Genomic DNA, 26,265 nt, shown 5'->3' with positions numbered 1-26,265 from the left:
TAAAATCATAACCTTTCCATTTAATCCACTTCAATTGCAATACCGGGTTATTTTTTATTTATTATTTCCGTGACTTGCTGTTTTTCTTTTTCTTTTTGTAACAGAACAATTCTGTTGAAGAGCTGAGTGTTAATCCTGGAGGGGAGGGAGCACAGCAGGTGTGTCCATTTCTGGGCTCCTCAGTACCAGAAAGACTGGAGAGAGTCCAGTGAAGGGCAGAGAGATGATTACGAGTCTCCTCTGATGAGCAGAGAGTAACTGCAGGAGCTGCACCTGTTTAGTCTAGAAAACTGAGAGGGCATAAGTAATGCACATAAACATCTCAAAGGTGGGTGTCAGAGCACGGTGCCAGACTTTTCAGTGGCGCTCAGCGACAGGATGTGGAGCAGTGGCCGTAAACTACAACACAGGAAGCTTCACCTCAACACGAGGAATAACTTCTTCATGTTGAGGGTGGCAGAGCACTGGAACAGCTGCCCAGGGTGGGCGTGGAGTCTCCCTCTCTGGAGACATCCCAAACCCACCTGGATGCCTTCCTGTGTGACCTGCTCCTGGTGACCCTGCTTTGGCGGGCGGGAGGGTGTGGACTGGATGATCTCCACAGGTCCCTTCCAACCTTAACAATTCTGTGATCCCACCGGGATCACGTCCATGACGGCTGGATTTCCTGCCACCCCGCAGCTGCCGCAGGAGCCCCGCGGAGCCAGGGCCGGCACCGGCAGGTGTGTCTGCGCCACAGCGGGCCGATTTCCCTCACGGTTCCCGGTGTGTCTGTGGCACGCCGGCCCTGTCTCCCCTCATGGTTGCCGCTGTGTTTGTACCGCAGCGGGCCGGTTTCCCCCAGGGTTCCCGGTACCGCAGCGGGCCCTTTCCCCGCGGGTCCCCCCGCGTCCCTCCCTCTTCGCCGCCGGCCCGCCCTCCCCGTCACGTGCCGGGGGCGCGCACCGGGTGCACGATGATGGTGGCGGCGGCGTCCGGCGGCGGCGGGTAGAAAATGGCGGATTTCGAGGAGCTGCGGGTGAGGGGGAAAGAGGGGGCGAGAGGCGGCGGCGGGACAAGATGTCGGCGCGGGGGGATCCGCGGCTTCCCTGGGGAGGGACGGAGGGAGCGGGGACGCCCCGGCCTCCCCGGGGGGCGGCGGGGTCTGCCCGGGGGGACCCTCCCTCTCGGTGCCCGGTTCTCCATCTCCGCCGTGCGGGTTGTGCTGCTGCTGCTGCCGCCGCCGCCGGGGGGGTTCTTCCCGCGCCTCCCGACATTTTAGAGCCGCCTCGGCCCTGCCGTGCGGCCCCGGGGCTCGCATGGCGCCTGCCGGGAGCCGAAGGGAAGGCGATGAATAACCCCCGGGTTGCTGAAAATGCTGATAGTTGTGGAATCTGTGGGAATCCGTGGACTGCTTTCCCACCGGGAAAGCTGTGCCTGCGGAACGCGGAGCACGGCGTTGGCTTTTCAGACCTGTTTTATCTCCAGTTCAGTGTCTTTCATGTTGTGCTGTAGCAGATTTGTCTCTGTGTGTGTGTGTGTGTGTGTGACCTTTCATTTTTTAAGGTGTGTACACAAAAAGCTGACTGCACAGTTTATATTTTTCCTCCCGTTTCCTGAGCAATCCGCGGGTATCTTTGTTCGGAAGGAGGAGGTTGTTCCTTCTGCAGCATCCGCACCTGCAAAAGTGGAATTCTTCCTGGGAATTCCGCGGGAACGCCAACCCGCCGCCTTGTCCCCCCGACCTAGACTTTGCTACTGAAGGAATAAAATCGGGTTAAATAGGAACCGCTGTGAGCTGGGCTTTAGTTGAGAGGAAGGTCTGAGGGCTGAGCTGATGTTGGTGCGACCAGGAGCGGGAAATGTGCTGCAATCGCCAGAGAATTTCCTACACCGAGGCTTCTTCCAGCACTAACACGGCTGGGGTGCAGCTGAGGAGCTCGCTTGTAAAAATATAATGGGAAGAACTGAGTTTCTTTGTCTGAGGACAACAGCGCTCTGTCTCAGTTTTAGGTTTAGGAATGGTTGGTTCATTTTTTCCTAAGGTAACCTTATGTTGTTTGTTTTTTATTTTTCCCTTTAAACTTGTTTGTGTTTTTGCTCGGTGTCCTCATTCATTCTCAACCCTCATTCCAAGGTGTCTCAAAGGGTTTAGCGAACGCCCCAGTGTAAACTTTGTGGCAGAGGTGACCCTTCTTTTACCTCCTCCTCTTCAGGTTTAGGTTGGAGCTGTGATCCATGTTTCCCAGGGCACTGTGATGGATATCCAGAAGTATTGATAGTCTCCTTCTGGGAATTAGATACCTAAATACCTTTGAAATTAACAGATAATTAATAGCAACTCACCTGAGTTGCTTGCCAGAAATAGTATAGGAGGTATGGAGGGGAAAAGGAGCTGGGTTTCAGGCTGGCTGCAGGGCTGCCCTTTCATCACTCAAAAGAAGAGGTGCCACTAGTTAAAAAAAAAAATTGTCTGAAGACGTGTTTTTGATGTTCCTATTCATCCTATTTGTAAACTGGAGTGCCTATGGGATGAATCTGTTAGCCTGGAGCTTTTCTAAATGTTCAACATACGTTTGATAATAATTCATGGCCTGTTTTGGGAAGGCTCTAGGTATTTTTTTGGAAGAGAATGTAGCAGTCTGCCTCATGCCTGCAAGGCCTTAGCTGCCTTTTTTTTTTTCATAAAGAGGATACATCAGATACACCTACGGCTTAATGCTTTGGAACAGTATTTCTGCTGATTAATCATGGTTGCTAAAGTTTAGTAATAAGAAACTTCATATGACCTTCAAGTATGAATTTCAGGGGGAAAAATGTTTCTGGAATATAAAAGTGCTTGAATTATATAGTCTGATTTCCTTCTTTAGAGTTCTGTCAAACTACTCTTTGTGTTCATGGAGAAACATTAAAACTAAAATAGCTTTGGTCTTCTGTGTTAAAAAGGCTTTTTTATTGGGCTGTGCAGCTGTAAAGAACTTCTCTTAAGAGAAAACTGATGGCATTTACACGACACAACTTGAATGTCTAATCTTAATTGAGTGATGTGAAAAGCATGTTAATAACTAGGCTGCAGTCTTCTGCAATATTGCTGGAACCTCAAAAGAAAATAACTTGTTAGGGTTTGTTGGAAGCCATACCTGCCTTGCACCGTAATTATAAATGCTCCAAAGTGTATGTTGTGTCCATAAAACTGTGTTGATGATAAGAGTGTCCACTTTATGTCTGTAAACGGAGTGAGAAGGTAAAATGTGTATGGAATCATAGATATGTTTGGGTTGGAAGGGACCTTCAAGGGCCATCCAGTTCCACTCCCTCTGCCACAGCAGGGACACTTTCCACTATCCCAAGTTGCTCCAAGCCCTGTCCAGCCTGACCTTGAATGCTTCCAGGGATCTAGGGACAGCCACAGCTTCTCTGGGCAACCTGTGCCAGGGCCTCACCACCCTTTCAGCCAAGAATTCCTTCCTGATATCCAATCTAACAGTGCCCTCTGGCAGTGGAAATCCATTCCCCTTGTCCCAAGTCCTTCTTCAGCTCTCTTGGAGCCTGTTTAGACACTGGAAGGAGCTCTAAGGTCTCCATAGAGCATCGCCTGGCTGAGCAACATTCTCTACCCATGCTGTGTTTGTACTTGGGATTGCCCCCACCCAGGTGCAGCACCTTGAACTTGGCCTTGTTGAACTTCATGAGGTTTGCACATTCTCACCTCTTTTATTTCAGATTTGTCAGGCAGAATTTGTTGATTAGATGAGGTGTGTTTTAATTTACATGGTGGTTGTTGCCTTAAAGTGAATGTAGAATCAGCTTTAGGGGGGAAATGTTGTAAAAGCCAGTGTTTAAATACTTACAGTAAACCTTACCCTTGCAAGACTTATTTCAAAAGCCTGAAATGGACAAAACCATGTGTATTTTTTTATACTCCCAGGCACTTCTAATGTAGGTGTTAATTTAAAATTTTTCTGACCATGGTATTGAATCCAGCCTGTGTCTTCTAATAAAATGGAATCCATCATGTAGTGAAGTGCTAGTTTGTGGAATTTCCCTCTGAAATGTTAGCTGTTTTGAGGTGTGACTGACTGCACATTTCACCTTGATTAACTTGCAGGAATGCACAGAAGGCAGCAGGCAGGGTAATAGATGGTATTTTGCAATACATGCTGTTTCCTTAATCTGTGTAAGGGATTATTTTGCTCATTTGCATTCTGATTATGGAATCCAGAATCATACTTACTGCCTGCTTCTGAAATAAAGGAGTTGCTATCAAACTTGTGCAGCCATCTACAGAAAAATGCAACATCAAGTTCTCAGTAAATTCATGAATATCAGTATTTTAAAACAGCTCCTCTTTTATGTGTCATAACTATAAAGCTATTATAGTGCTTCAAACAATTTTTTATGAATGCTGAAACACTTTTTCCTCACCCTGTTTGACTGAGAGTAAGGAAAAGTAGAAGGGGAATGCCAGGTGGAAACTAAACTTCTCCAGCAGTTTGCAAACTGCTGGAATTCTGTTTCCATCTCCTCTTGTATTATATTATTTTCCTGTTGAAAGAAGTTGCTGGGATGAAATTAAGGTGACATCTGCTGTTGAGCTCTTCAGAAGTCTGGGTGAGCTGCTCAATGCCAAATGTGACTTGTTTTCTCTGCCTCCTGTGTCTGTGGTGCATTTATAGACAGGGTGTTGGGGGAATACTTGTTTCAAGGCTGCTGCGTTAGCTCTGATCAAAATATCTGCTTGATAGAAGCATGAGTATATCCTTACAGGCTGCCTGGAAATGTTGAAATTCAGTGTCTGAATTCATGTCTGCTCAACAATGAAGAAAGGGTGTGCCTGATGAGAGTACTGCCATAGTATTTTTAGATGGCTGTTTTGATGTCCACAAATAATGTGGCCTTGAAAAGTCATGTCCTGGCTACTAATTCCTGCTATCTTTTAATGGCACAAGAAATGGCCATTGACAGCAGCTGGACACGAGCCCAGATGTGCCCAGGGGGGCAAGAGGCCAATGGCCCCGGGGCTGTCCCAGCCTGTGGTGTGACAGCAGGGCCAGGGCAGTGCCCTCCCTGTGCTGGCACTGCTGAGGCACCTCCAGTGCTGGGGCAGTTCTGGGCCCTCAGCCAAGAGAGACATGGAGGGGCTGGAGCGTGTGCAGGGAAGGGAACGGAGCTGGGGAAGGGTCTGGAGCAGCAGGAGGGGCTGAGGGAGCTGGGGGGGCTCATGCTGGAGAAAAGGAGGCTCAGGGGGGACCTTCTGGCTCTGCAACTCCCTGACAGGAGGGGGGAGCTGGGGGGGATCGGGCTCTGCTGCCAGGGAACAAGGGACAGGATGAGAGGAGACGGCCTCAAGTTGCATTGGGAGTGGTGATGGTGCTTAGATTGGATATCTGGGAAAATGTCTTCATGGAAACAATTGTCCAGCCCTGGCAGAGGCTGCCCAAGGCAGTGATGGAGTCCCCATCCCTGGAGGGATATAAACACTCTGTGGATGTGGCACTTGGGCACATGGGTTAATGGTGGCCTTGGCAGTACTGGGGAATGGTTGGACTCTGATCTTAGAGGGATTTTCCCACCTTAATGATTCTGTGGTTCTAAGTTCAGTTTTCATCTGACACAATTTGGTGGTCTGTCTTACTGTCAAAACAATTTTCACAATGTCAAGGGGGGGGATAGGGACCAAACAGCCAGGGGCACAGGGGAAGTTTTGAGTTTTTTTGGTGACTGACTCCATGGTTGAGCCATAGTTGTGTTATAACTTCAGTTGAGATCAGATCTATGTTAGAACACGTGGGTGTAAGCTCTGTGTAGTAAGGATTAGGGAAGGCAAAGTCAAAACACCATAGTTCAATCCTCAAGGTCTTCCACAAGTAACGGAGATCTTTGTGTCACATGTTGCCAGAATGTGATACGAAAAAGACAGGAAGATTTTTGTGACATTTGAAGAATCAATATTGTTGGCTAAACAGTCTGTGTCTATTGTATGATGTATATAGACTGTATACAGTAAGATATAATGTGGCTTTTTAAAAACTCTGCCTTGCTGTGCCATCCTTTCAGCAGTGAAACCTGATGTGCCTGTCTCTGTTCATGCCTGCCTTTAACACTCTGTCCAAAATAAAGGGAATTTCACAACAAACTATGCAGAAAATGAGAAATAAAGTAAGGAAGTGCTTGAAATGTGTTGGAAGACAGGTCACAGTACTGATTCATCTGATTTTTTTTTTGTTGTTGTTGTTTGCTTGTTCCTTTAAGTGAGCCAGTTACTTTGTCTTACAGAATGTACTTCTGCCTGTGAGTTTAAGGTAATGCTGCATGAGTTGCATTAGAGGTTTGTTAGTATTGTTTCACTGTGGAAACAAGTCTTTGAAGTTATTAACTCAGCCAAACTCAACCTGCATCCTGGACACTTTGTTTCTTCATTTTAAACCAGCTGTGCTCTTTTGTTTGGTCAGGGTGTGGGTAGTACCTAAGGTGCGATGATGGAAAGTAGATGCTTCATCATGCTCCTTGAAAAGGCCTCCTTGGGGCACTCTTGGCTCACCTGTGCTTGTCTCTCTCTCCTCTCTAGAATATGGTATCAAGTTTTCGTGTTTCTGAACTGCAAGTGTTGCTGGGGTTTGCTGGACGTAACAAAAGTGGGCGCAAACATGACCTCCTGATGAGGGCTCTGCACTTAGTGAAAAGCGGCTGCAGCCCGGCAGTTCAGATCAAAATCCGAGAACTCTATAGGCGACGGTACCCCAGGACGATCGAGGGACTTTCAGATTTATCGGCAATAAAACCTGCAGCTTTCAACTTGGACAGTAGTTCCTCTCCTGTGGAGCCTGAGCTGGCTGTTTCTGGCATTCACACACTCCCTTCCACTTCGGTCACGCCTCAGTCTCCTTCCTCGCCTGTCAGATCCGTGCTCCTCCAAGACACTAAGTCCCACTTTGAGATGCAGCAGCCGTCCCCTCCAATCCCACCCGTTCATCCTGATGTTCAGCTGAAAAGCTTGCCTTTCTACGATGTACTTGATGTGCTCATAAAACCCACGAGTCTAGGTAAGTGTTTACCACCTCTGCAGATGGCTTAATTTGTGAAATAAGTGTTGCTTCTGACAGTACTGAGCCCAGACTTAAATGACTTTTTGCTCCTGGGGAGAAGTGGCAACACCCTTCCTTTCTCGTCTTTACGCTTGCCCTCTCTGCACCACTTGTCCCCAGAAGTGCAAAGCTACACTTCATGGAAAATAGTGCTCTCTTTTGTAAATGTAATATGCTTAAAGACCTTTGTCTTTTGAATATTAAATAATAGAGCCAGGTAGTTTAGTTGGAAGGGACCTACAATGGTCATCCAACTGCCTGACCGAAAGTTGAAGAGTAATATTTAAGGGCATTGTCCAAATGCCTTTTAAACACTGACAGGCTTGGGGCATTGACCGCCTCTCCAAAAAGCCTGTTCCGATGTTTGATCACACTCCTGATAAATAAATGCTCCCTAATACCTTGTCTGAACCTCCACTTTTTCGCTGAAAGATTTGGACCTGAAAACTCTGCCTGTTACAGATGAGGAATAGGTCTGGCGGGGTCAGTAGGAAAAGGATTTCAGAGTCTCAGTAACTTACAAGTTGCAACAATGTAAAGAGAACAAATTCATTTGTCTATTTTACCCTTATCTCACTGCAACAATTCTGCAGGCTCTGACATCTGTCACTGAAAGAGATACTTTGTGCTGGGATGTTCAGTGTTGAGCTCAGAGTGCTGAAGGTTTCTTAGCCTGAAGGTTGTTGCCATACTGGATGTTATAACGTGGAGTGGACCTTTGTCTTCCAAATAACCTGAAATCCGGTTTGTCTTCCTCAAGTACCTCAGTCTTCTATGTTTAATTATTTTGAACTACATTTTCTGTCTTGAAATTCAATGTGGCTTACCTTAAAAGGCAAAAAAAGTTCCCTAACTATTTAGTAATAAGCTGTTTGCATCCTATTAAACATTTTATTTCTGAAACTGATCATAAAACCTTTTAGTCTGTGACTTATATTTCAGTGAGGCATATACTGATCATTGGTCATACTCCAGTACCTAAAGCAGAAAACTTTACTAAGAAATGTTGTTTACAGTGCCAGTTGTCACTTCTTTGTGTCTGTTGTGACACCCTGTTAGAGGAGGGTTTAATATCTACCTGGGTATTGGTGCAATAGCTATTTTGGTGTTGGACAGCTCTGACCTGTGCTGTCATTACCCTTGCAGAGATAACCTGTCAGTGCCACAATGTACTGGATGAGCATAGAAATCAGATATGAGGAGTAATTGATATGCAAATAATGGGCCCTTCAGATGTTATAGGGATATGGTAACATTGACTGTGAATCATGCTAATTGTGGACTCATGTGGAAATTTGGCATCTTTTATTTAATATTTTTATATTTATGTGGATAGCTTGTGTTCCCAGTTAGTAGACCTTGGCAACTGAGACATGGAACAAACAGTTTGGGAATTAAGGATTCAAATAACAAGTAGGTCAGAGAGTTCAGTCCACTTCACTGCAACTCTTTTAAAAGGGATGAGTGTAGGTATTGTTTTGCACTAACATGAGAGCACAAGTGTAGGTGTGTGGTTTTAACCCCCACTTAATTAAATAGCAAAATATTTCTGTGGTCTTTTTGACATGTACTCAAGTATTATTTTAAAATATCAAGTGCCTCCTGTGGTGTGTATGTGCATGTGTGCACAGTGTAGCTGTTTGTAACTGTTTGAAGAACTTGATGTGTGTTTGCTCCACCGGGGCTCTATTTCAAGTTTGTCTTCTTTTTTGTGTGTTTTTTCTGGGCATAGAGATATCTGCTCAATATTGCAGTGTCCAGGGCAGTCCAGCTCTCACAAGTATGCCTGGTTTAGTTGTGCTGTTTTTGCATATGTCCTCCTTGCTGCTTATTTTAAATTGCACATGTCTAGTCTTCCTTTATTTCAGGTCAAGATTTTTAAGTTTTCAAGTTGAAAGAAAGTAGAAAAGTAAAATGTGCGTACTATTGACCTTTAATACTAAAATCTTTCTGCTTCCCGTCACTGACAGACAAGTTGGACTCTGATGTGAAAGTTGTAGTTATTTATTTTTTTGCCAGATGCTACTGATGGGTAATTCCAGACACAAAGTCTAGCTGGCTTCTCTGGCACTAGGGGTTGTGGTGTCTCCCTCCCTCCCCAAAGGTTTAGTTACCTTTAGCTGTTCCTGAATTTCCCAGCTGCCCATTGATAACTTCTGGTGCACGTTCTCTTCCTGTAGTACGTTACAGAAGTTGTCAGCATCTCTGTGGTCCTCCTTATGTCAGGTATCCAGTGTAATATTTTGTTGTGTGTTTGTTTGAGCCTTCCTCCCTTGGGAGGAAGGATTGTAACACAGTTTGCCAAGCTGCTTTAGTACTGAAGTGTAACATGATGTTAAACCATCTGAGTGTAGTTGAATGAGTGATTTGTTCCATTGCTTTCCTTGTGACAGTTACATGCAATTCAGCCACAATTTGAGTACATTCAATGACTTATGCCTCATTCCAGGAAAAACTCAGTTGCAGATCCTGCTTTAATCAATGACTTTAATCACTGTGGTTCAACCTCTTTTGTGTCTCTCTTTTTCTAGTACAGAGCAGTATTCAGCGATTCCAAGAGAAGTTTTTTATCTTTGCTTTAACACCTCAGCAAGTCAGAGAAATCTGTATTTCCAGGTAAGAAATGAGTGTGGCATAATGTAAGTACACTTCTGCAAAATTTCAAGAGAAAGTGTGCGGGTTTTTGTTCATTTTGTTCATCATGTGCTCTGTAGATGCAGAGTGATAATCCTCAAGTTATGCTGAGTTTATCTGTCGTGTTTTCTTCAGGAACTACTGTGCATAGAATTTGTGTGCATTTGGGGTAAATCCTACCCCATTAAAGAGTTAACATTGACTGATTTTTAAATAATTGACACTATTTAGAGGGGTGGAAAGCTTCTCTTCCCTGCATGGAAGACTGCTTTTATCGTTTGTCCCAGGGTTCATGTTGTTGCAAGACCTGTTGGTGTAAACCAAAACAATTCATAGGTGCTTTTTCCTCTCTGGCATCATCAAACTTTATGGCTACTATAAACTCTTGATAGAGGATGCCGATACTGAAGTCCTGCATAACTTAGCAGTAGCCAAACAGAAGCGTCGCTTGTAAGACTCGTTCATAGATCAATAAAAGAAAAATGAGAACAAAGTTTAGTGATGCTGGAGCAGGTGTGCCAGTTCTGTCTGTGTATGACTGGGATATGAGTCCTGCTGTCTTAATGGGTACTTCTCTTTTTTTTCTTCTCTTTGTCACAGGGACTTCTTGCCTGGAGGCAGGAGAGATTACACAGTCCAAGTTCAGCTAAGGTACCTTTTCTGTAGTGTTCTCTTAAAACTTCTTAATTGGCTAATGTAACATAAGTGTTTGTGGGAACACTTGAAAATGATGCTTTCCCTTTTTTGTGTACGCAGGTTATGCCTGGCAGAGACAAGCTGCCCTCAAGAAGATAATTATCCTAATAGTTTGTGTATTAAAGTAAATGGGAAGCTTTTTCCATTGCCGGTAAGTGTTTGTATCATTTGTGCCTTCTTGGTGGCTTATGGGGGGGAGATTGCATTCCTCTGTAATGTTGGCTTTCTAAAATAGTCAAGCTATTAGTCAAACAGTCAAATTCTTCTAATGTTAGGCATGTGGTTTGTACATTTGCTGTATGAGATAGTCCATGCAGTGGCTGTAACATGATTAATAGCAGTAATGGCTAATTGTGTTGTAGCCACCTATAGTGAACCTCATCTGTTGCAGTTAACATATAACAGAATATGTCAGGAACAAACCAGTGTCTGCATGGAGAATCCTCCTCATAAGTCCTTAGACTGAGTTTATTTGTGGGTGGTATTTCTTATTGTGTGGGCAATCTGAGTTTGTGATAGGTTTAAGTTCTTCCTTGTCACAAGGAAATGGCATCACCTTCTTGTGTACCACTTGTACATTGCCATGCATCTGTTCTGGGTAGAGCAGAGTTAATTATGGGGATGAACAGGCACTTCTTAGGCTTTCCAGCATTTGCTGATACTGGGACAGAACGGTGTTGGCAGTCACACTTCACTGGTGTCTGATGTTGCGGTACATGGGCAGGGTCACCTGCTTGGATATGTGCAGAAAGGGAAAAGCACTCTCATTCTCAAAATACCTCTGGAATAGGTTTCTCTCTTCAAGAGAACAGAGAGAAACTCTTATACAACCCACTCAGAAATAGTTCTGGAACCTGTAGAAGATGGAAAAAGTCATAGTACAGAGGTGTTTTTCAGCAGTGGGTTTGCAAAGATGCTGGTTGGCAGGAGAAAGTGTGAAACTTCTTTTTCAGAATGCTTGTAACCATCTTGGTGTGTCAGATGTGTTGTCCTGTACCTTCCCTCCTCCCTTATGCAGCCATGACTTTTTTTTTTTTTGTGTGCCTCTATGCAGCTTAAATGAGACTCTTCAGTTTCTCTTCCCCCTACTTATGTCTTCAGGGTATAAGAGGGTTTCTTTTGTATGTTTTCTGGTCAGTACTTTTTGCAAGTGCCACTTACGTTCTCTGCGATGACCTTGAGCATTTTCTCCTTTCTTTGGCAGATTGTCTTAATTTCTTGCAGCAAGCAACCAAAAAGAGTTGAGTCTGTTGTTATCTTGTGGACATCAGTGTCTTGTTAATACAGTTTACAGTTTTTATAGGAGTTAATATAGTTTACACCCTGCTGTGCTGTGTTGTACTCTCCATTTTGTGCATAACTTGTCACAGTCATGGCAGAAACTGTAGTCTTGGATTATTGCTTTGCTTTGCATCTAAATCCTGTAGATTCTTCCTGCATGTCATAAGATGACTCTTTCATCTGTTTAGCAGAACTTTAGGTGAGAAAGTGAAAAAAACACTGTTGTCTTGGCAACTTCCTTTCCCCTCCTCCTTCACTATGAGCTGAATGACAAATACAGTCTCAGTCTGAGTGCTTCTGCAGACATTTTTTAGTTGATGTGGTCACTGTCTGCATCCTCTCGTGGTTCCTTTCTGTTGCAAGAAGAGTAAGATAACCTCTTTGCCTCAAAGACCGGCATTGTCCATCTCAGTAGTGTTGGTGTTAGGTAAATAATGATACCAGTCTCCGGTGCCAGCTTGCGCAGTTCATAAGTGAGCACTGACCTGTCTTTCTCTGGTATGGCAGTTCTTGCCTCTGCAGGTGTCTGTACGTTATTCTTGGTCATCTCCTTGGCTGCAGTCCTTACCAGAAGCTTCATGGAAATGCTGCCAGTGTGCCAATGCTGGTTCAGGTTGTGCCAGCTCATGTTAACACAGTGTTTCTTTGTACTCCTACGTCTGTGTCCTCCTCTTAGTGTTGGGTCTGAATTAAAAGGAATAAATGTAGAGCTTACCGTGCTGGTAACAAGGATTTGATACATGTTGCATTACAGCGAGGGCTTCTCCTGTCGAAGTCTACTGTAGGGAAGTCAAAAGATAAATTGCTTTTCGTCTCAGGGGACCTCCATGGGCCACTGCAGGTCCCTTTCAAAGGCCGAAGTCCAGTAGGGCAGGGCAGGTTGGAAATAGTCAGAAGAGCAGTCTTCTTTCTGTTGATAAATTTCCTGGCTGTAGCAGATGATACCTGCTTTGAATAATATGGTTCTTGGAAGAAGCATGGAAGACTTAAGGTCCAAATAATGTTGGCAGTTGCTTGCCACTGGAGTTGGCAGCCTGACTAAACAGGCCATTCTGGTTGTGAATGGCAAGCAGAGTGCTCTCAGCTCCTGGAGGATAGGAAGGGAAGGCTTCAAATTTGTTGTAGGAATTTTAGGGTGAATCTGTTCTCAAGAAAAACGTCTGTGGAAGAAAACCTCAACAAAAACTTCACTGAAATGAGTCACGTGCACTGCAGAGTCTGTCTCTAAAAAAGGAAAAAAATTGGGAAATGTAAGGGAATTTGCATTCTTTTTCTTCTGAAAGCAGGGCAGCTTCACTGTAGGTTGGAGGCAGCAGGGTTATTTTGGCTGGTATGGTATGGGTGGAAATACCCTCCTAAATATTGCAGGAATGGTGTATTCATCCACATAAGCTCATTAGTAGAGAAAGACCTACTACAGCAAAGCAATAGGGATGTATACTCTGTAAATGGCTGCAGCTGTTTTGTCTGGTTAAAGAAAAGGCAAATCATTCCATCTTTTAAATGTGAAATTGTCAGCAATCCCCATGAGTCTACTGCCTCTGTGTTCTGGGGTAAAGCACACGTTATGAGGTTCCTGGTCACTCATCTGTGGTGAGCACCACTAAAAGCAGTGATTATCCTATGGTCTGCTGGTCTAGGGGGTGGAAGAGGCTGTTTTTATCTTTTTTTTTTCTTTTTTTTTTTTTTTAATTATTACTGTTTTTATTTTCAGACTTACCATATTTCAAAGTGACTCCTTTCCCAAGCACTAGTCTGTGAATGCATGAGTTTCTCTGGGTAAAGAAATACACATTTTTCCAGCATATTCTTTCTGGGAGCATTTCTTGTATAAAACAACACTGTCTTGAACTAAATGAAATCTGTCAGTCAGTTCTTTGCAAGACAAAGCTGCAGTCTCTTGTTGGATCCATGCTTCCCATGGATCTGTTTAAAACAAGTCTGTGTCAGCAGACTTGGTAACACATTAATTGTCCTTTCTTCCCACAGGGATATGCTCCTCCACCAAAAAATGGAATTGAACAGAAGCGACCTGGCCGTCCCTTGAATATCACATCTCTAGTTAGGCTGTCGTCAGCAGTGCCAAACCAGATTTCCATTTCCTGGGCCTCTGAAATTGGGAAGGTAACCTGTGTGTTCTGTAGGGTGTGGGAAGTTTGTCTAAATAACCTCTTCTAGCATTCCTGTCCCCCTGCTGCCTGGTGTGGCTGGCAAGGCACACACCAGCAAGTGTTTAGTGTTAGGTGGCTGAACTCACCATCAGTGCCAGGAAACAAAGTTTGCTCTAAAACTGTGGTAACACATATAAGTAACACATATAAGATTCACATACAGATGGAAAGACTTCCTTATGGGATTCACATTAGAAAGCTTCCTTTAAGGGTTTGCCTGAAATGCATGTCGAAAATAGCAAATTCTTTTTGTGTAAATAGTAAATCCCCCTGTGGATTTATTACGGAAAGAAAGGGAGAGTGCAAGGAATTTCTGACTTCATCCTAGGTTTAAATAATTGTTGCAACACTCTTTCAGCTCTTGACAAGTCAAAAACTACTTATTCCTTTATCTCTGATTAGTTGTGTAAATTCTGGATTCAGTTACCAAAGTAGTTTGCTGCTTAAGTTGTTCTTCAAAATCAAATTCTGTGGACTGAAGGCACCACATGTTTCAAAGTGAGACTCCAGTATAAGCTTTTATATTAAAATTTTAAAAATAAATTGCAGAGAAAGCTAATGTTCATAAAATAAATGAAGGGCAGTGCTGACATCAAAGGGTGATTTTTCTAAAACAGAAGTGGAGGGAAAGATCTAAGTTGTTGCTTCCCAATCAAAGCACAGAATCTTTAGATGACTCCAGTGCTGTGTGTGGTCTTGGCTCTCCTGCTGACTCCTGCTTTCTTTCCCCCCTGTACTGCCAAAGCAGATGACTTGGAATGCTTGGACATCCTCCCTCTTGCCCTGAGAGGTGAAGCGAGTTCTTTGGTTTAAAGTTGGTGCCAGAACTTGCGTAGCAGCCGTTGCTTTTCATCCTCAAAGTGAGACCCTGGGGGACAGCGTGGGGTGTCAGCAGCTCATGTGGTGTTGGCATGGACTGGGTTGATAGTGAAGGGTGCTGAGCGAAGGGGGTGTAAACCCCTCAGAGCTGGGCAGACTTGAGCCTGTAGCATCCTCTCTGCAGGTAACAGATGGTTGTTCTTTAAAAAAAAAAAAAACAACCAAAAAACCAAAAATCCTTGTTTGTTAGTGGCTTCACATGCAATTAGATCAATTTATCTGCTTGTCTAGGTAAGAGCTGTTTTTCCTCTACATGGTAAAGGAAGAGCAGAGCTGTAGGTGTTGTCTAAAATACCTGTGCAGTACCCAGGCAGTACAGGAGCCAGAGGAAGGTGGCTGGCAGAGAGTAGAAATAAAAGGTCATGGATTGTGCTCATTATACAGATGAAACCATTATTATCCTGCAGCAGTGGGGCTTGCAGACTTTTCATTAGTGACCTCAAAGAGGGAGTGAACACTGAACAAAAGAAGCTGGCAAGTGGTGTGAGTTAGGGAGGAGTAGGAAATGCCAGGGAGCGGGGCCAGGCTCAGCAGAGTGAACACGGTGTAACAAAGCTGGGCTTAGAAGTGCAGAACAAGCTAAAGAAAAGGTACAAAGAAACTGGGGCAGTTCTGTGCCATCTGAAGGTGTACTGTTTGCACCATAAAGACCATATATCTTCTGTCATGTGATCCTTTGAACTCCCCGCTGACACTGGTGAAAAGGGAAGGATTTAGGATACAAATGTAAGGAGTTCCTAAAGACTGTGTGTATGAGATGTGTCATTATCTAATTGATCTTTTCAAGAAAAGAGCCAAGGTTGTCTCTTGGTTGTGGAATTATTTTTCTTAGTTGCCATAACTGGAGTGAGACAGTTGAATTTGATTGGCCAGAGAATTCTGGCACACCGTTGGTCTTCCACAAAATTGAAGTTGTCTGTCAATACTTTTAATAACAGTTAAGCAAAAAGTCAGTTTTTTTTTTTTTTACTGTATGCTACAGCTAGTGTAAATAGTGATCTGTTGACATAGTGGAAGTACTGTATGAAATCAACATTTCACCTTTAATCACTCTCTTTATAGAGTTACTCCATGTCTGTGTATCTCGTCCGTCAGCTCACTTCAGCTATGCTTTTGCAGAGGTTAAAACTGAAAGGTATCAGAAACCCCGACCATTCCAGAGCACTAAGTAAGTCTCATTAACTTGCCTGCCTGTACTTTTGGAGGGTGGTTGGTGTCTCTTTAAAGCTAAACCTGGTAATACAGAAGGGATTTGCAGCATTTTGAGATGAAAGTTCATGCCCAGGTTGTCACAGGTTCCCTTTGCTGTTGCTGAGGCATCACACTTTTTTTAAGTGGGGGTCCCCTGTGCTGGTGGGGAGCACACCCAGAGATCCCATCTGAAATGTCCTTATGGGAATACCATGAGCACCCCTTACTGTGCTGGGCTGTGAGGTGCAGGTAAATATCTTAAAATTCTCTTCACTTGTACCTTACTCATCGATAATTGTTTCATTTCTCTCTTCACGTGTTGGGTTGAGTTTGCTCTACTAACCATGTGGCTGTTAGTGCATCTGCAATCAAACAGCATCAGATAATGTTGTGATACAGTTTGCCAATTGCTGATAAGTAGTGAAGCTGTTGTTTGATATTGCTACGAACTAGTTTCCTAGATGCTTAATTTTTTTAGATGGCTGGAAGAAAGTACATGTACCAGTGAATCAAGATTAGCATTTGAAATAATGATGTCTGTGTGTAACTTCCTACTTTATTTTAATAGTTAAAGAAAAGCTAACTGCAGATCCTGATAGTGAGATTGCTACAACCAGTCTGCGGGTATCTCTGATGTGTCCTGTAAGTATGGCTGGAAATTTACAGATACAGATTTGTATTTTCATCTGTAGTGCAGAATTGGGCTGCTTTTCAGAAGCCCTGCTTTAGAAACCTCACTGGCTTTATATTTTATATTAATCAGTATAAAGTAGTGGGGAGAAGGCTGCATCTAAAGCACCTGGCTGTAGCAGCAGTCACCCATCTGTGGTTTAGAACTGTGTTTAGAACCTCAGCTGTGAAGCACTGAGGCAAGTTGCTGCTTGTGCCTGTATAGTGATGTCTGTAGAGGGAGTAACCTTGTATATTGAGGTGTTGAGGCTAATGGGGCAGGCTGGTTTATAATTAAAGGATACAGTAAAAGTAAGTAAAATCCATATCTCCTCATCTTGATGGCTTTAATGCAGCTACTATAGCAAACAAAAAGTTGATCATCTTGTAACAAGGTATTGCTGCCTTGGGGTTTCTGTTTCCGGGCAAAAATTGGTCATTCTGAGTCTTACTGGTACATGGAGCTCGGGAAAACGCCTGAATTTTTCAGTTAAAAGAAAATTGTGACAGCAGGCATTTCAGTAGGTAATTTATTAAAAATAGGATCCTAGAAATAACATGGTTGCAGGTCCATTAGAAATGTTCCTGACTGTTTTCTGCTTTGGGAAGCCTTTGAATGTAGATTAATTGTTCCTTTAGGAGCATTGTACGTCCTGTGGTGGGGTGGATTTGTTGGCAGCACCCTTATCCCAGGGCACCTCTGTAGGAGCAGAGAGAGCTGTTTCACCCAGTGCCTCTGGATTCATTGTCAACCATCCAGGCCTGCTTCTGTCTTCAGTTTTGACACTCTTTAAATGCATCTCCCACAGCTGGGAAAAATGAGACTGACAATCCCCTGCCGGGCTGTGACTTGCACACACCTGCAATGTTTTGATGCTGCTCTTTATCTTCAAATGAATGAAAAGAAGCCTACCTGGATCTGCCCTGTCTGTGACAAAAAGGCAGCTTATGAGAGCCTAATACTAGATGGGTAAGAGACTTGGTTTGCAGATTACACAGTTACTTAAAAGTTTTCATTATGTACTTGACAGCTACTTTCGTTCTTGAGGTTTAACCATTTCATACTATTTTTTGTCAAAATGCTTTAGTCTAGGAGGAACTGTTAGACTCTTAATTTCTCCTCTCATGTAAAGAACTATGTGAGTTATCTCCTAACTGCATCGTGAGACTCTTGAGCCTCAGTGTACTTCCTCTGGAGAAATCCAAATGTGACATCTAGGGATAGGTCTTCCTTTCACATGTCCCTGTCTCTGAAAGCTGTTAACTTCAAAGTTTAACTCATAAAAAAATTGCCAAACTTGGTTCAAATGGTGATGATTTCTGCTTTTGTATGAAAACCTTTGAATTACAGTAATCTTGGAGTGAAATATGGATAGGTTGGGATAATCTTTTCTGATATCTGCAAAGGCTGTAATTACAGGCTTTCAGGTAAGCAGGAACTAAGGAGAGAGAAGAGTGGGTGGAAGGTGATCATAATTATCTTTTCTACTGTGTCTCCTTTTCACTTAGAAGAAAAATTTCACTTGGACTCAAAAGGGAAAATTTATTTTTCAGGCTCTTTATGGAAATTCTTAATGAATGTTCAGATGTGGATGAGATCAAATTCCAAGAAGATGGCTCCTGGTGCCCCATGAGGCCAAAGAAAGAAGCTGTGAAAGTCTCAAGTTCTCAATGTACCAAAATAGAAAGTATGTACATCTGGGTACTGATTGCAAACCAGCAAAAAGTCTTGGAGACTTAATTGTAGCTTGGATAATGTATGTGGGTGTTGGTGTTTGTTTTGTGGAGGGCTTAGTACTTCAGACTGTCTTGTAATTTGAACTAAGAAACAAAGAGTGCGCTTTTGGGCTTTGCCTTTCCTCTTTATAATAGCAGTTAAGAAAATGAAAAGGTTGCTTTTGCATCCCTTAACTGATAAGTGAAGACAAAAGTTTGTGCTTTAATATCCTCAATGGGACACAGAATGGTCACAGAACAGTTACTGGGCTGTAACATTCTCTGTAGTGGCCAGGAAGGTGATCTATAAAGCAGGATCTGAGTTCCTGGTTGTGTTGCAAATAGAAACTGCTGATGTCACCAGCCTTTAGAGAACAGTGCTTTATTTTCTTCTTCAGGTTCCAGTGTTGTTAGCAAACCCTGTCCTGTGACAGTGGCCAGTGAAGTTAACAAGAAGAAAGTTGACGTTATCGACCTGACAACAGAAAGCTCTTCCGATGAAGAGGAAGATCCTCCTGCCAAAAGGAAGTGCATATTCATGTCTGAAATACAAGGGAGCCCAACCAAAGGGTTTGTCAATTTTAAAGTTAGTTGTTATTCTGTAATGTCTCAGATAAACTGATGTGTGGAGAAATGGACTGGGGATCCAACTCCACACTTCCAGAGGAGAATTTCTAGGCCTCTCCTTGCAGAAGGTTGTATTGATACGGTAACTTTGTGCAGGCAAAACACTGTTAAATAGTTTTACACTTTACAAAAGACTATCAGTGACTGTTGCTGTGTTTGCAGGGATGTTTCTCCATAGAAAAGGAAGCTGACTAATCTAGTGGACAGTGTTCCCATGAGAAAGTAGATTATGCCATGTGGAGGAGTTTTGTGCATTCTTGCTAAGTTAGTTTCTTCTTAAAGTGTGATCCTTTATCTTGCTGTTTGTTACACCCTTTATCTAATCTGCTCTGGTGCCCAGGGAGCGAGGCTGTGTGGTGTCTTTCATCCAAGGGAGGCACTTTGCTGTTTTGAATCGAGACAACCTTTTCCTCCGTGTCTCTGATAAGCTCTGGAATGTCTTGAACGCTGTTGTTGGCCGTGGTTATCAGTCAGTCCTGCACCTTGCTTGGCACAGCAAACGACTTCCCAAGTTCTCTGGCAACTGCTCCATCTTTATAGTCAGGCCTGACTTCAGCACCAGGCTTAACTTTACTGCTGTGCCACCTTTTCTCTGTCCTGATCTGTGCACCTCGGCTCAGGTACTGTTTGTGGCTTCCATACTGTTCTTGCTCGTGGCCTGGAGACCTGCAGGGAGCGAGGGGCACTGGTCAGGCTTGCCAGCACTTGCTGCTCCAAGCTCAGCTTTTAGTAATGGCTCATCAGTTAGTGTTGCTGCATGCGTGTCCATGTCTCTCTTATGTCTTGTACTAAGTAACCCCAAACTCCGTCTGTTTCGCCAGAAGAAATGAGCAGGTGCTCTGTGTCTCTAGTCCACAAGAATGTGTGTGTGGGCTTAGGTGAACAGAGAGTTGGTCATCTTCAACCACTTTCAGCAGCAATACTGAAATGCTGTTGCTTTTTTGTGAGGACTGTGGAGGAATCCTTCTGCAAGAGACTCTTTCTTATTTTTACAAGAAAAAATAGCTACAAGTGCATCTCCTAATGAAGTTTCAGAAGGCACCAAGACTTTTTTCCATGCTCCTGTGTTTGACGTGGCTACCTGCAACCATAATTGTAGGAGGACTGAGTTTTCTTGTCTCTCTGTGACCCATGTGTTTTCCTTGCTTTTTGGGTATGAATATGGCGTTTTCATTCTTCAGGTCAAAGCCAGGCTTTTGGGCAACAACTTGTCTCCTGTAAACAGTGTTGTCTGCTGGTTTTGGCAAAACCGTGGGGTGTCTTATAGGCAGGTAGGTGAAGTGTGAGAGGTGCTTATGAAGGGAGGGTCTGAAATCCAAGTTTCTGACACCAGAAGTAGCTTAAAGACAGGAGTCCAGGGAGGAAGACATGAGTGGATAACACTCATGGCTGGAGGGAGTGATGTGAAGCAGCTGGGTGCAGGATTCTAGGTGTTTCCACCTGACTTGGAGTTTATGAACTGTTTTATTCATGTGGCCTGAGCACCCGTGGTGGTGTCTGTAACAGTGTTGTGAAGAGGTCAGGCAGCAGGAGGAAAGGCAGTAAGGTTGGAGCTGATTGTATGCTCCTGGAGAGCTAAACTTAGCTTGGGCTCAGGCTTTGAGTAAGGTGGGCTTATATTTAATTGCCACATGTATAATCTGTGCTCCGGGGGCTGGATAATGGTCAGTCATGCCCCTGGCATGACAGATTGGCATTGAGGAGGAGTTCTGAGGACAAATCAGACTGAGCACTCCTGACTTTGGCCACCTGCACATCCCTCTGAGTGTGCTCACAGACACCCATTTCTGTCTTTGTCACCAATGACTCCAGCACTGTACTTTGTTTTAATGCCAGCTTGCTCTTATGTCACAGCTGCTGTTGAGAGCCAAGTTATTATGAAGACTGTTATGAAAGAGGAAATTAGAGTGGATACTTTGTAGTGAGTAGCCACACTGGAGTTGTGTTGTAACCCAGTGACTTGTGAATGAGAGTGCACAGCAGTGTGTGGTTTCCCTTCTGCAACTAACGGCCAGGTTGTTTGTAATTTCCCATGCTGTCTGAAACAGGGTTCTCATGTACCAGCCATCCACTGCCAGAGTGCCCAGCGTGACGACGGTCGATGCTGTTGCAATTCCTCCTTCATTAACAGAGTACCCAGTACCATTCCATCACCCACCAATATCCAGTATTTCATCGGACTTGCCAGGTAGGTGCTGGATGTTTTTCGTGTGTGTTCTGACAGCATTATTAATTTAAGGGGGCGGGAGGAGGGGGGTAAAAATTAACACTTTGTTGGTTTTTTTTTCTAATGGAACAAGACTATATGCAGTATTGCTCTGATGTGATGTCTAGACAAGCCCAGTACAGGCTGTTTGCCCAGTTTCAGGTTGCATTTTGCAACAGCAGTGTGACAAACGTTGCTTTTGGGGTACAAATTGGCACTTGGGCACAGCAGCCAGAGACTGCTCTCGCTGTGCTCAGTCAGACTTTGTGTAAACATCCTGTGGTTATGCGCTGTAGAAGTGAGGGAGAGTAGTTGCTTGTTTAAGTTAGTAGAGTTGTGAAGGTGCTGACTCATCCCAGCCCTTGGTATAGATACTCTGCTTGCTGATTGTAGTGGTGCTCTGTCTAGACTGTATGAAAAAGGTTAAGGTGAGCTACAATCTGTGAGCTGACCTCTATTGACTTTCTTTACCTAGACATACCCTAAATGCCTATGATGTATTCTTCAACACTGCTGCTAAATATCAGACAAAAGGTGGGGATACTGATTGTTTTCTATCCTGGCTCCTTGAAAAGAACACTTGTATATAGGGACTCTGGGGGTTCTCTTGGCCGGCTGTAACAAACCCAGAGCCCAGGAAGTGGTGACTTGTGGTGACAGGTGTCACTTTGGCCTCCTGTACTTCCCCTCTCCCTGCTCCATTGCCTGTTTCCATGCCTCCCCTGCAACATCTCTGGGTTTTTTCCTCTTCTTTCAGCACCAGTTTGGCAATGAGATGGATATCATTCCCCTTGTTTCTCTGTCCATTTTGGCTCCCTTACTGCTCCCTCCCTCCACTTCTCCCTTGTTATGAAATCAGTTGTTTTCTCAAATTGGTTAGAAGAGTGAACTGAGAGAATGGAAGCCTAGAACTGTTGTCCATCTGTATCAACAGAAGTTCTAGAATGTGCATGAACAAAAGAAGCTGTCAATTCTGTAAATGCAACTGAGCTTTAAATCTCCTTCAAAATTTCTCTCTAATGGAGAAGAGGAGGAGAGATGTCACTGGCCAGAACAGATGTGGAGGTGAGGGGAGAGGGAGGGAGTAAGTCGATCATTTCTTTCTGTTGACATAGCAAACACAAGGCCAATATTTAGAAACAAAACAAAAAAATGTGGTAATTTCTCATTGGTTTCATAATTCTAAACATCTTACCCTAAATGCTTACACGCTAATGGTGTTTAAGATGGACGCTAGTTGTCACTGCTCTTAGAGGATATACTTTGAACTACTTGTAGTTTCCTCTTCTTCGTTCCTTTTATTTGTCTAGACACAAAACGGGGATGATATTAGAAATGTTTCCTTATTGGCTGCCCGTGGGTGGAGGAAGAGACCTGCTGCTTGTTTTTGGACTTGTGCATGTTGTGACTTTACTTCATTCCAGCATCTTTAATGTGATGACACTCTTCATGTCCCAGTTTGGCCAAGTCAGGTACAATATGCAGTGAAACTTGCATTATGAACCAACAGCTCCAAACGGCAACCTCCATCTAAGCAACCACATTGAACCACCCTGCAATATCCAGTGAATAATACATCATTGTCATCCTCATTCTTAAAAAGAGCCACTTGTACTAGATAACTTGTTTTGCTGCTGCCTGAAGTAGTCATTGAGAGTGGTGTCACAGTGGTATATTCCATTTAGAAGCTGTGTATCAATTGCAAAATCTGTTCTACAACCACAAAAAAAAAATTCCTTAAATTTGTTGTGTGCGAATAAAAGAGAGACTTATCAATTTATTATCCTTCTCTTCCTCCTAGGTCTGGATTTTCTTTCACTAATCCCAGTTGAATCACAGGTAAGTTTCTGAACCGCTGTGGTGTTAACTTCCAAGTCTGATTTTTGTGACATTCTGCTCCAATAATTATCAGGGTGCTGTTGTCATCCAAACCATGTTTGCAGTCCACTTGCTTGGACCTAACCACAGCCCAGGAAAATCTGGTTTCCCAGTGAGAGCCAGTAATGTAGGTGCACTGAGGAAGGTTCAGTTTAACCTTACTATGATAAATCCAGGCCTGGAAACTCACTCCTTACTGGCGGTTTGCCTTTCTAAAGCAAGTACATGCTCAGTACTAACTTGAATACAGCCAGGGTGGTGAGGCCCTGGCACAGAGAAGCTGTGGCTTCCCCATCCCTGGAAGTGTCCAAGACGAAGTTGGACAGGGCTTGGAGCAACCTGGAATAGTGGAACGTGTCCATGCCCGTGGCAGGGCAGTGGAACAAGATGAGCTTTAAGGTCCCTTTCAACCCAAACCATTCTGGGATTCTTTGAAAAGCAGAAAGGGGAGAGGATAGTGGGGAAGTGCTTGTGTATGCCATCCCCGCTTGCTTACTCTCTTTGCACAAGTCTGGTTCTTGCTGTGCACACCTTCATGGTGTTCCACTAGAAACGTGTCTGGTGCTTGTTGTAGGGAAGATGTATCTTCAGAGAATACATTTCCCTCGTGCAGTTAGTCTCTTCACTCTTCATTGTTTGTTTCAAGCAGTACTGTCCTCCTATGTTTTTGGATAGTCTCACCTCAACCTTAACAAGCAGCACGCCTGGCAGCATCATCACCTCAGCCAGCCACCAGGAGAGCAGCACGCTCGTTAGCTCCTCCGGCAGGGCCGAGCCCGAGGTCGGGGTGATAACCAGCAGCAGCAACAGCAGTGCTCCTGACATCATCTCCCTGGACATCATCTCCCTGGACTGACACTCGGGGCAGCACTGGACTCCTGCAGGCATTGCACAGAGCTGCAGCTCCTCCCTCTGGAACTCCAGCGTCATCACCCCGGAGGTCATCCTGGTGTTTATTTTGAAAGGATTTCCCTTCTGGAAAGGGGGGTAAATTTGTTGATGCCAGGAGACAGAAGTGATAGATTGGATGGTTGGTTTTGTTTGGTTTTTTTTCCCCTGCTCATTAAGTAGCTGGTGTAGAAAAGGCCCTTGGAGAACATGTGTTTATGCTTTTGGTTTGTTCTGGGAGCACTGCCTTTTTCTTGCTAGGTGGATTCCATAAATGTTTTCTAATTTGGTTGTAAGAAACAGCAATAATGTAAAAATTAATAAGGTTGTGGTTTTTTTTTTTAATAAATAAAGGAACTTAATCACTCTAGAACAACAACCTGGATAAAGGTGCAGAAGTGTATGAGTTAGTGAATTCTTAATATTTTCACTGGGGCCTGTAATAAACTTCATTAAGACAATGAAGCTTTGAAATAGCCATGATGTGTTGTTTGTCTTGTTCCCCACCTCCCCCTTACCTGGGGATATATAAGAAACCTCTGTAAATGGGATTGTTTGGGGGGGTTTTTTCCTAATTTCATGTCTTTCTCAAATGCAACAAAATCCTAGGCTGTGACTTCTTCCTCTTTTGTGTTCTTTGGGCTGGGAAGGGGACAGACTATCTATGCAAACCCTGAATCACACAGTCTCTGTGCTGCCATGTCGGAATCAGGACACATCCCCATCACAAAAACTCAAACTATGCAGTTGAGAGTACAGTTGCTTTCTGTGCCAGCTGTAAGGAGATAAAATGGGAATTAGTTTCTCAAGTGCAGATGTATTTGCAAGGATTTCTTGCTCATGGTTTCTGTCACTTCAGTAACTGCTGTATCCCACATGGGAATACTGCACTTAGACTGTGGGGGAGGCTTGGTTTTTTGGAAGGCAGAAGCTGCACAATGTCCCCACCTAATTGGAATTATGTGTTTAGGGCTCAATGATGCTTTGTCCCATGTTTCCTGGCCTCCTGATTGTTGCTTTTCTACTTCAAAGGGAACAATTTCCTCCTGTTTTACTCCTCCAAGTGTGCTGCTTTGTTCGTGTGTGTGCAGTGTCTGCCATACACCTGGGGATAACCTCAGCAGTACTGTATGTGGAAGAGGTTACAGACTAGGAAAAACAAGTCATTTCCATAGAGCTGGAATAATGGTATTGTCTATGTATGCTGACATAGCAGCTTTTCCAAGTGGTGTGTTTCTGTTGAATAAATGTATTTGAGATTATTCCTTCCCTAATGTGAAGGTTTCACTTTTTTTCCTAATTTTATGTTCCTCTTTCGTTATTTCTTTAATTGGATGTCTGGTGCTTTTTGCTCTCCATTGCTGTTACAGTATTGAACGAAGTACATGGATGAGAAATATTGAAGCAGAATGTTTTGTAACTCTTGTCTGCCCTGTACTCCCACCTTTAATGCTGCATTACTGTTCCTTATTGCCTTTTTTGTATGATATTTCACAGCAGTCTTGAGTTCACATGTTGGTCTTAATAGTGCATCTAGTCTTTTTTTCTTCTCCTTATCTGTTTAATTTTTTGTACCTGTTAAGGATCAGTTTTTAGCATGATTTATTTCCTATAAAACCATGCTTCTCAGGAAGTTTTTCCTGATGGCCTGCAGCAGATCAGTGCTTTCTGCATCACCATTGCACAGTGACTTGACCTGTAAGTAGAGTGTGGAGAGGGGCTCCAAAATAAAGCATTTAAAACTGGTCTTTGTTGTTGAAGATGCTTTTTTTTGCTCTCCTCAAGACACCAGAGAAAATTTGTTGGGGTGGGTGGAGAGGGTGGATGGAGGAGGCTGCAACTGAACTGAGGCCTGCACCTCTCAAGCCCTGCTAAGCAGGACTGCAGGACTCTGTTGTAGCTAGATGAGGTTTTGGTTTATTTTTCCTTTGGCAAATTCCCAAATACATTCTTGTCTATCCAAGAACTTCTCACACAAGGAAAATCTTGGAGAAAAAGTTAGATGACACCTTACTACTTTGAGTGAACTGTATCAAACCTTCAAGCCAACTGCAGAAAGAGATGAAGGTGAGATAACTAAAGATGCAGGTAACAGCATGCAATGAAAGCCTTCCTACACCAACTGGCCTTTTTTTTTTTTTTTTTTTTTTTTTTTCCCCTCACCCATCAGTTTGCTGCAACTTTTTCTGCAGTTCCTGGAAGTGAGCTATTTGCTAAAATCCTAGTGACAGAAAGGCTCTACCTTCCTGAAGGCTCTCAGCCTGAGCTGGCTTCTGATTTTCATACTCCAGGAGGTTCTGCACCTGTCGAGCAGCAGAAATTTGGGTGTTTCCTGAATGGGAAAACAATGTGTCCAGTGGGACCA

The 26,265-nt window shown here is 43.8% G+C and overlaps 1 protein-coding gene across 15 annotated transcripts; it reads left to right on the top strand.

Annotated features, from left to right (window-relative positions):
• Positions 1–630: 630 nt before the first annotated feature.
• PIAS2 (protein inhibitor of activated STAT 2) lies at positions 631–25,647 on the top strand. 15 transcript variants are annotated; one of them, XR_005563512.1, is made up of 15 exons: positions 915–1,018; positions 6,548–7,022; positions 9,596–9,680; positions 10,299–10,349; positions 10,455–10,545; positions 13,665–13,799; positions 15,788–15,893; positions 16,485–16,558; positions 17,395–17,555; positions 18,140–18,273; positions 18,700–18,871; positions 20,977–21,116; positions 22,445–22,606; positions 22,936–22,973; positions 23,662–25,647. XR_005563512.1 is itself a non-coding variant. In XM_039381162.1 (14 exons), the coding sequence occupies exons 2-14, from the start codon at positions 6,551–6,553 to the stop codon at positions 23,866–23,868; spliced, it is 1,869 nt and encodes a 622-aa protein (XP_039237096.1). In that variant the 5' UTR covers positions 631–722; positions 6,548–6,550; the 3' UTR covers positions 23,869–25,647. The 15 variants fall into 15 exon arrangements, 4 of the variants coding, with proteins under 4 accessions (XP_039237096.1, XP_027575767.1, XP_027575766.1 ...); XR_005563514.1 differs by adding an exon at positions 21,610–21,668 and having other exon boundaries at positions 22,445–22,973; positions 23,662–23,721; XR_005563515.1 differs by lacking the exon at positions 22,445–22,606 and adding an exon at positions 21,610–21,668 and having other exon boundaries at positions 23,662–23,715.
• Positions 25,648–26,265: the final 618 nt, after the last annotated feature.

The sequence above is a fragment of the Pipra filicauda genome, unplaced genomic scaffold (genome assembly GCF_003945595.2).
Source record: "Pipra filicauda isolate LSUMZ 115617 unplaced genomic scaffold, ASM394559v2 scaffold215_size1667880_pilon, whole genome shotgun sequence".
Taxonomy (NCBI): domain Eukaryota; kingdom Metazoa; phylum Chordata; class Aves; order Passeriformes; family Pipridae; genus Pipra; species Pipra filicauda.
Note: the sequence above shows the minus strand (reverse complement) of the source record. Positions and strands in the feature narration are given on the sequence as shown.

What these genes read in the sequence shown, in the direction of transcription:
- PIAS2 (XM_027719965.2), top strand. Translation starts at nt 995, where the DNA reads ATGGCGGATTTCGAGGAGCTGCGG. An exon ending in CAAGGGAGCCCAACCAAAGG is followed by an intron (nt 18,872 to 20,976) that starts GTTTGTCAATTT and finishes TGTCTGAAACAG; the next exon opens with GGTTCTCATGTACCAGCCAT. An exon ending in TAATCCCAGTTGAATCACAG is followed by an intron (nt 22,974 to 23,658) that starts GTAAGTTTCTGA and finishes GTTTGTTTCAAG; the next exon opens with CAGTACTGTCCTCCTATGTT.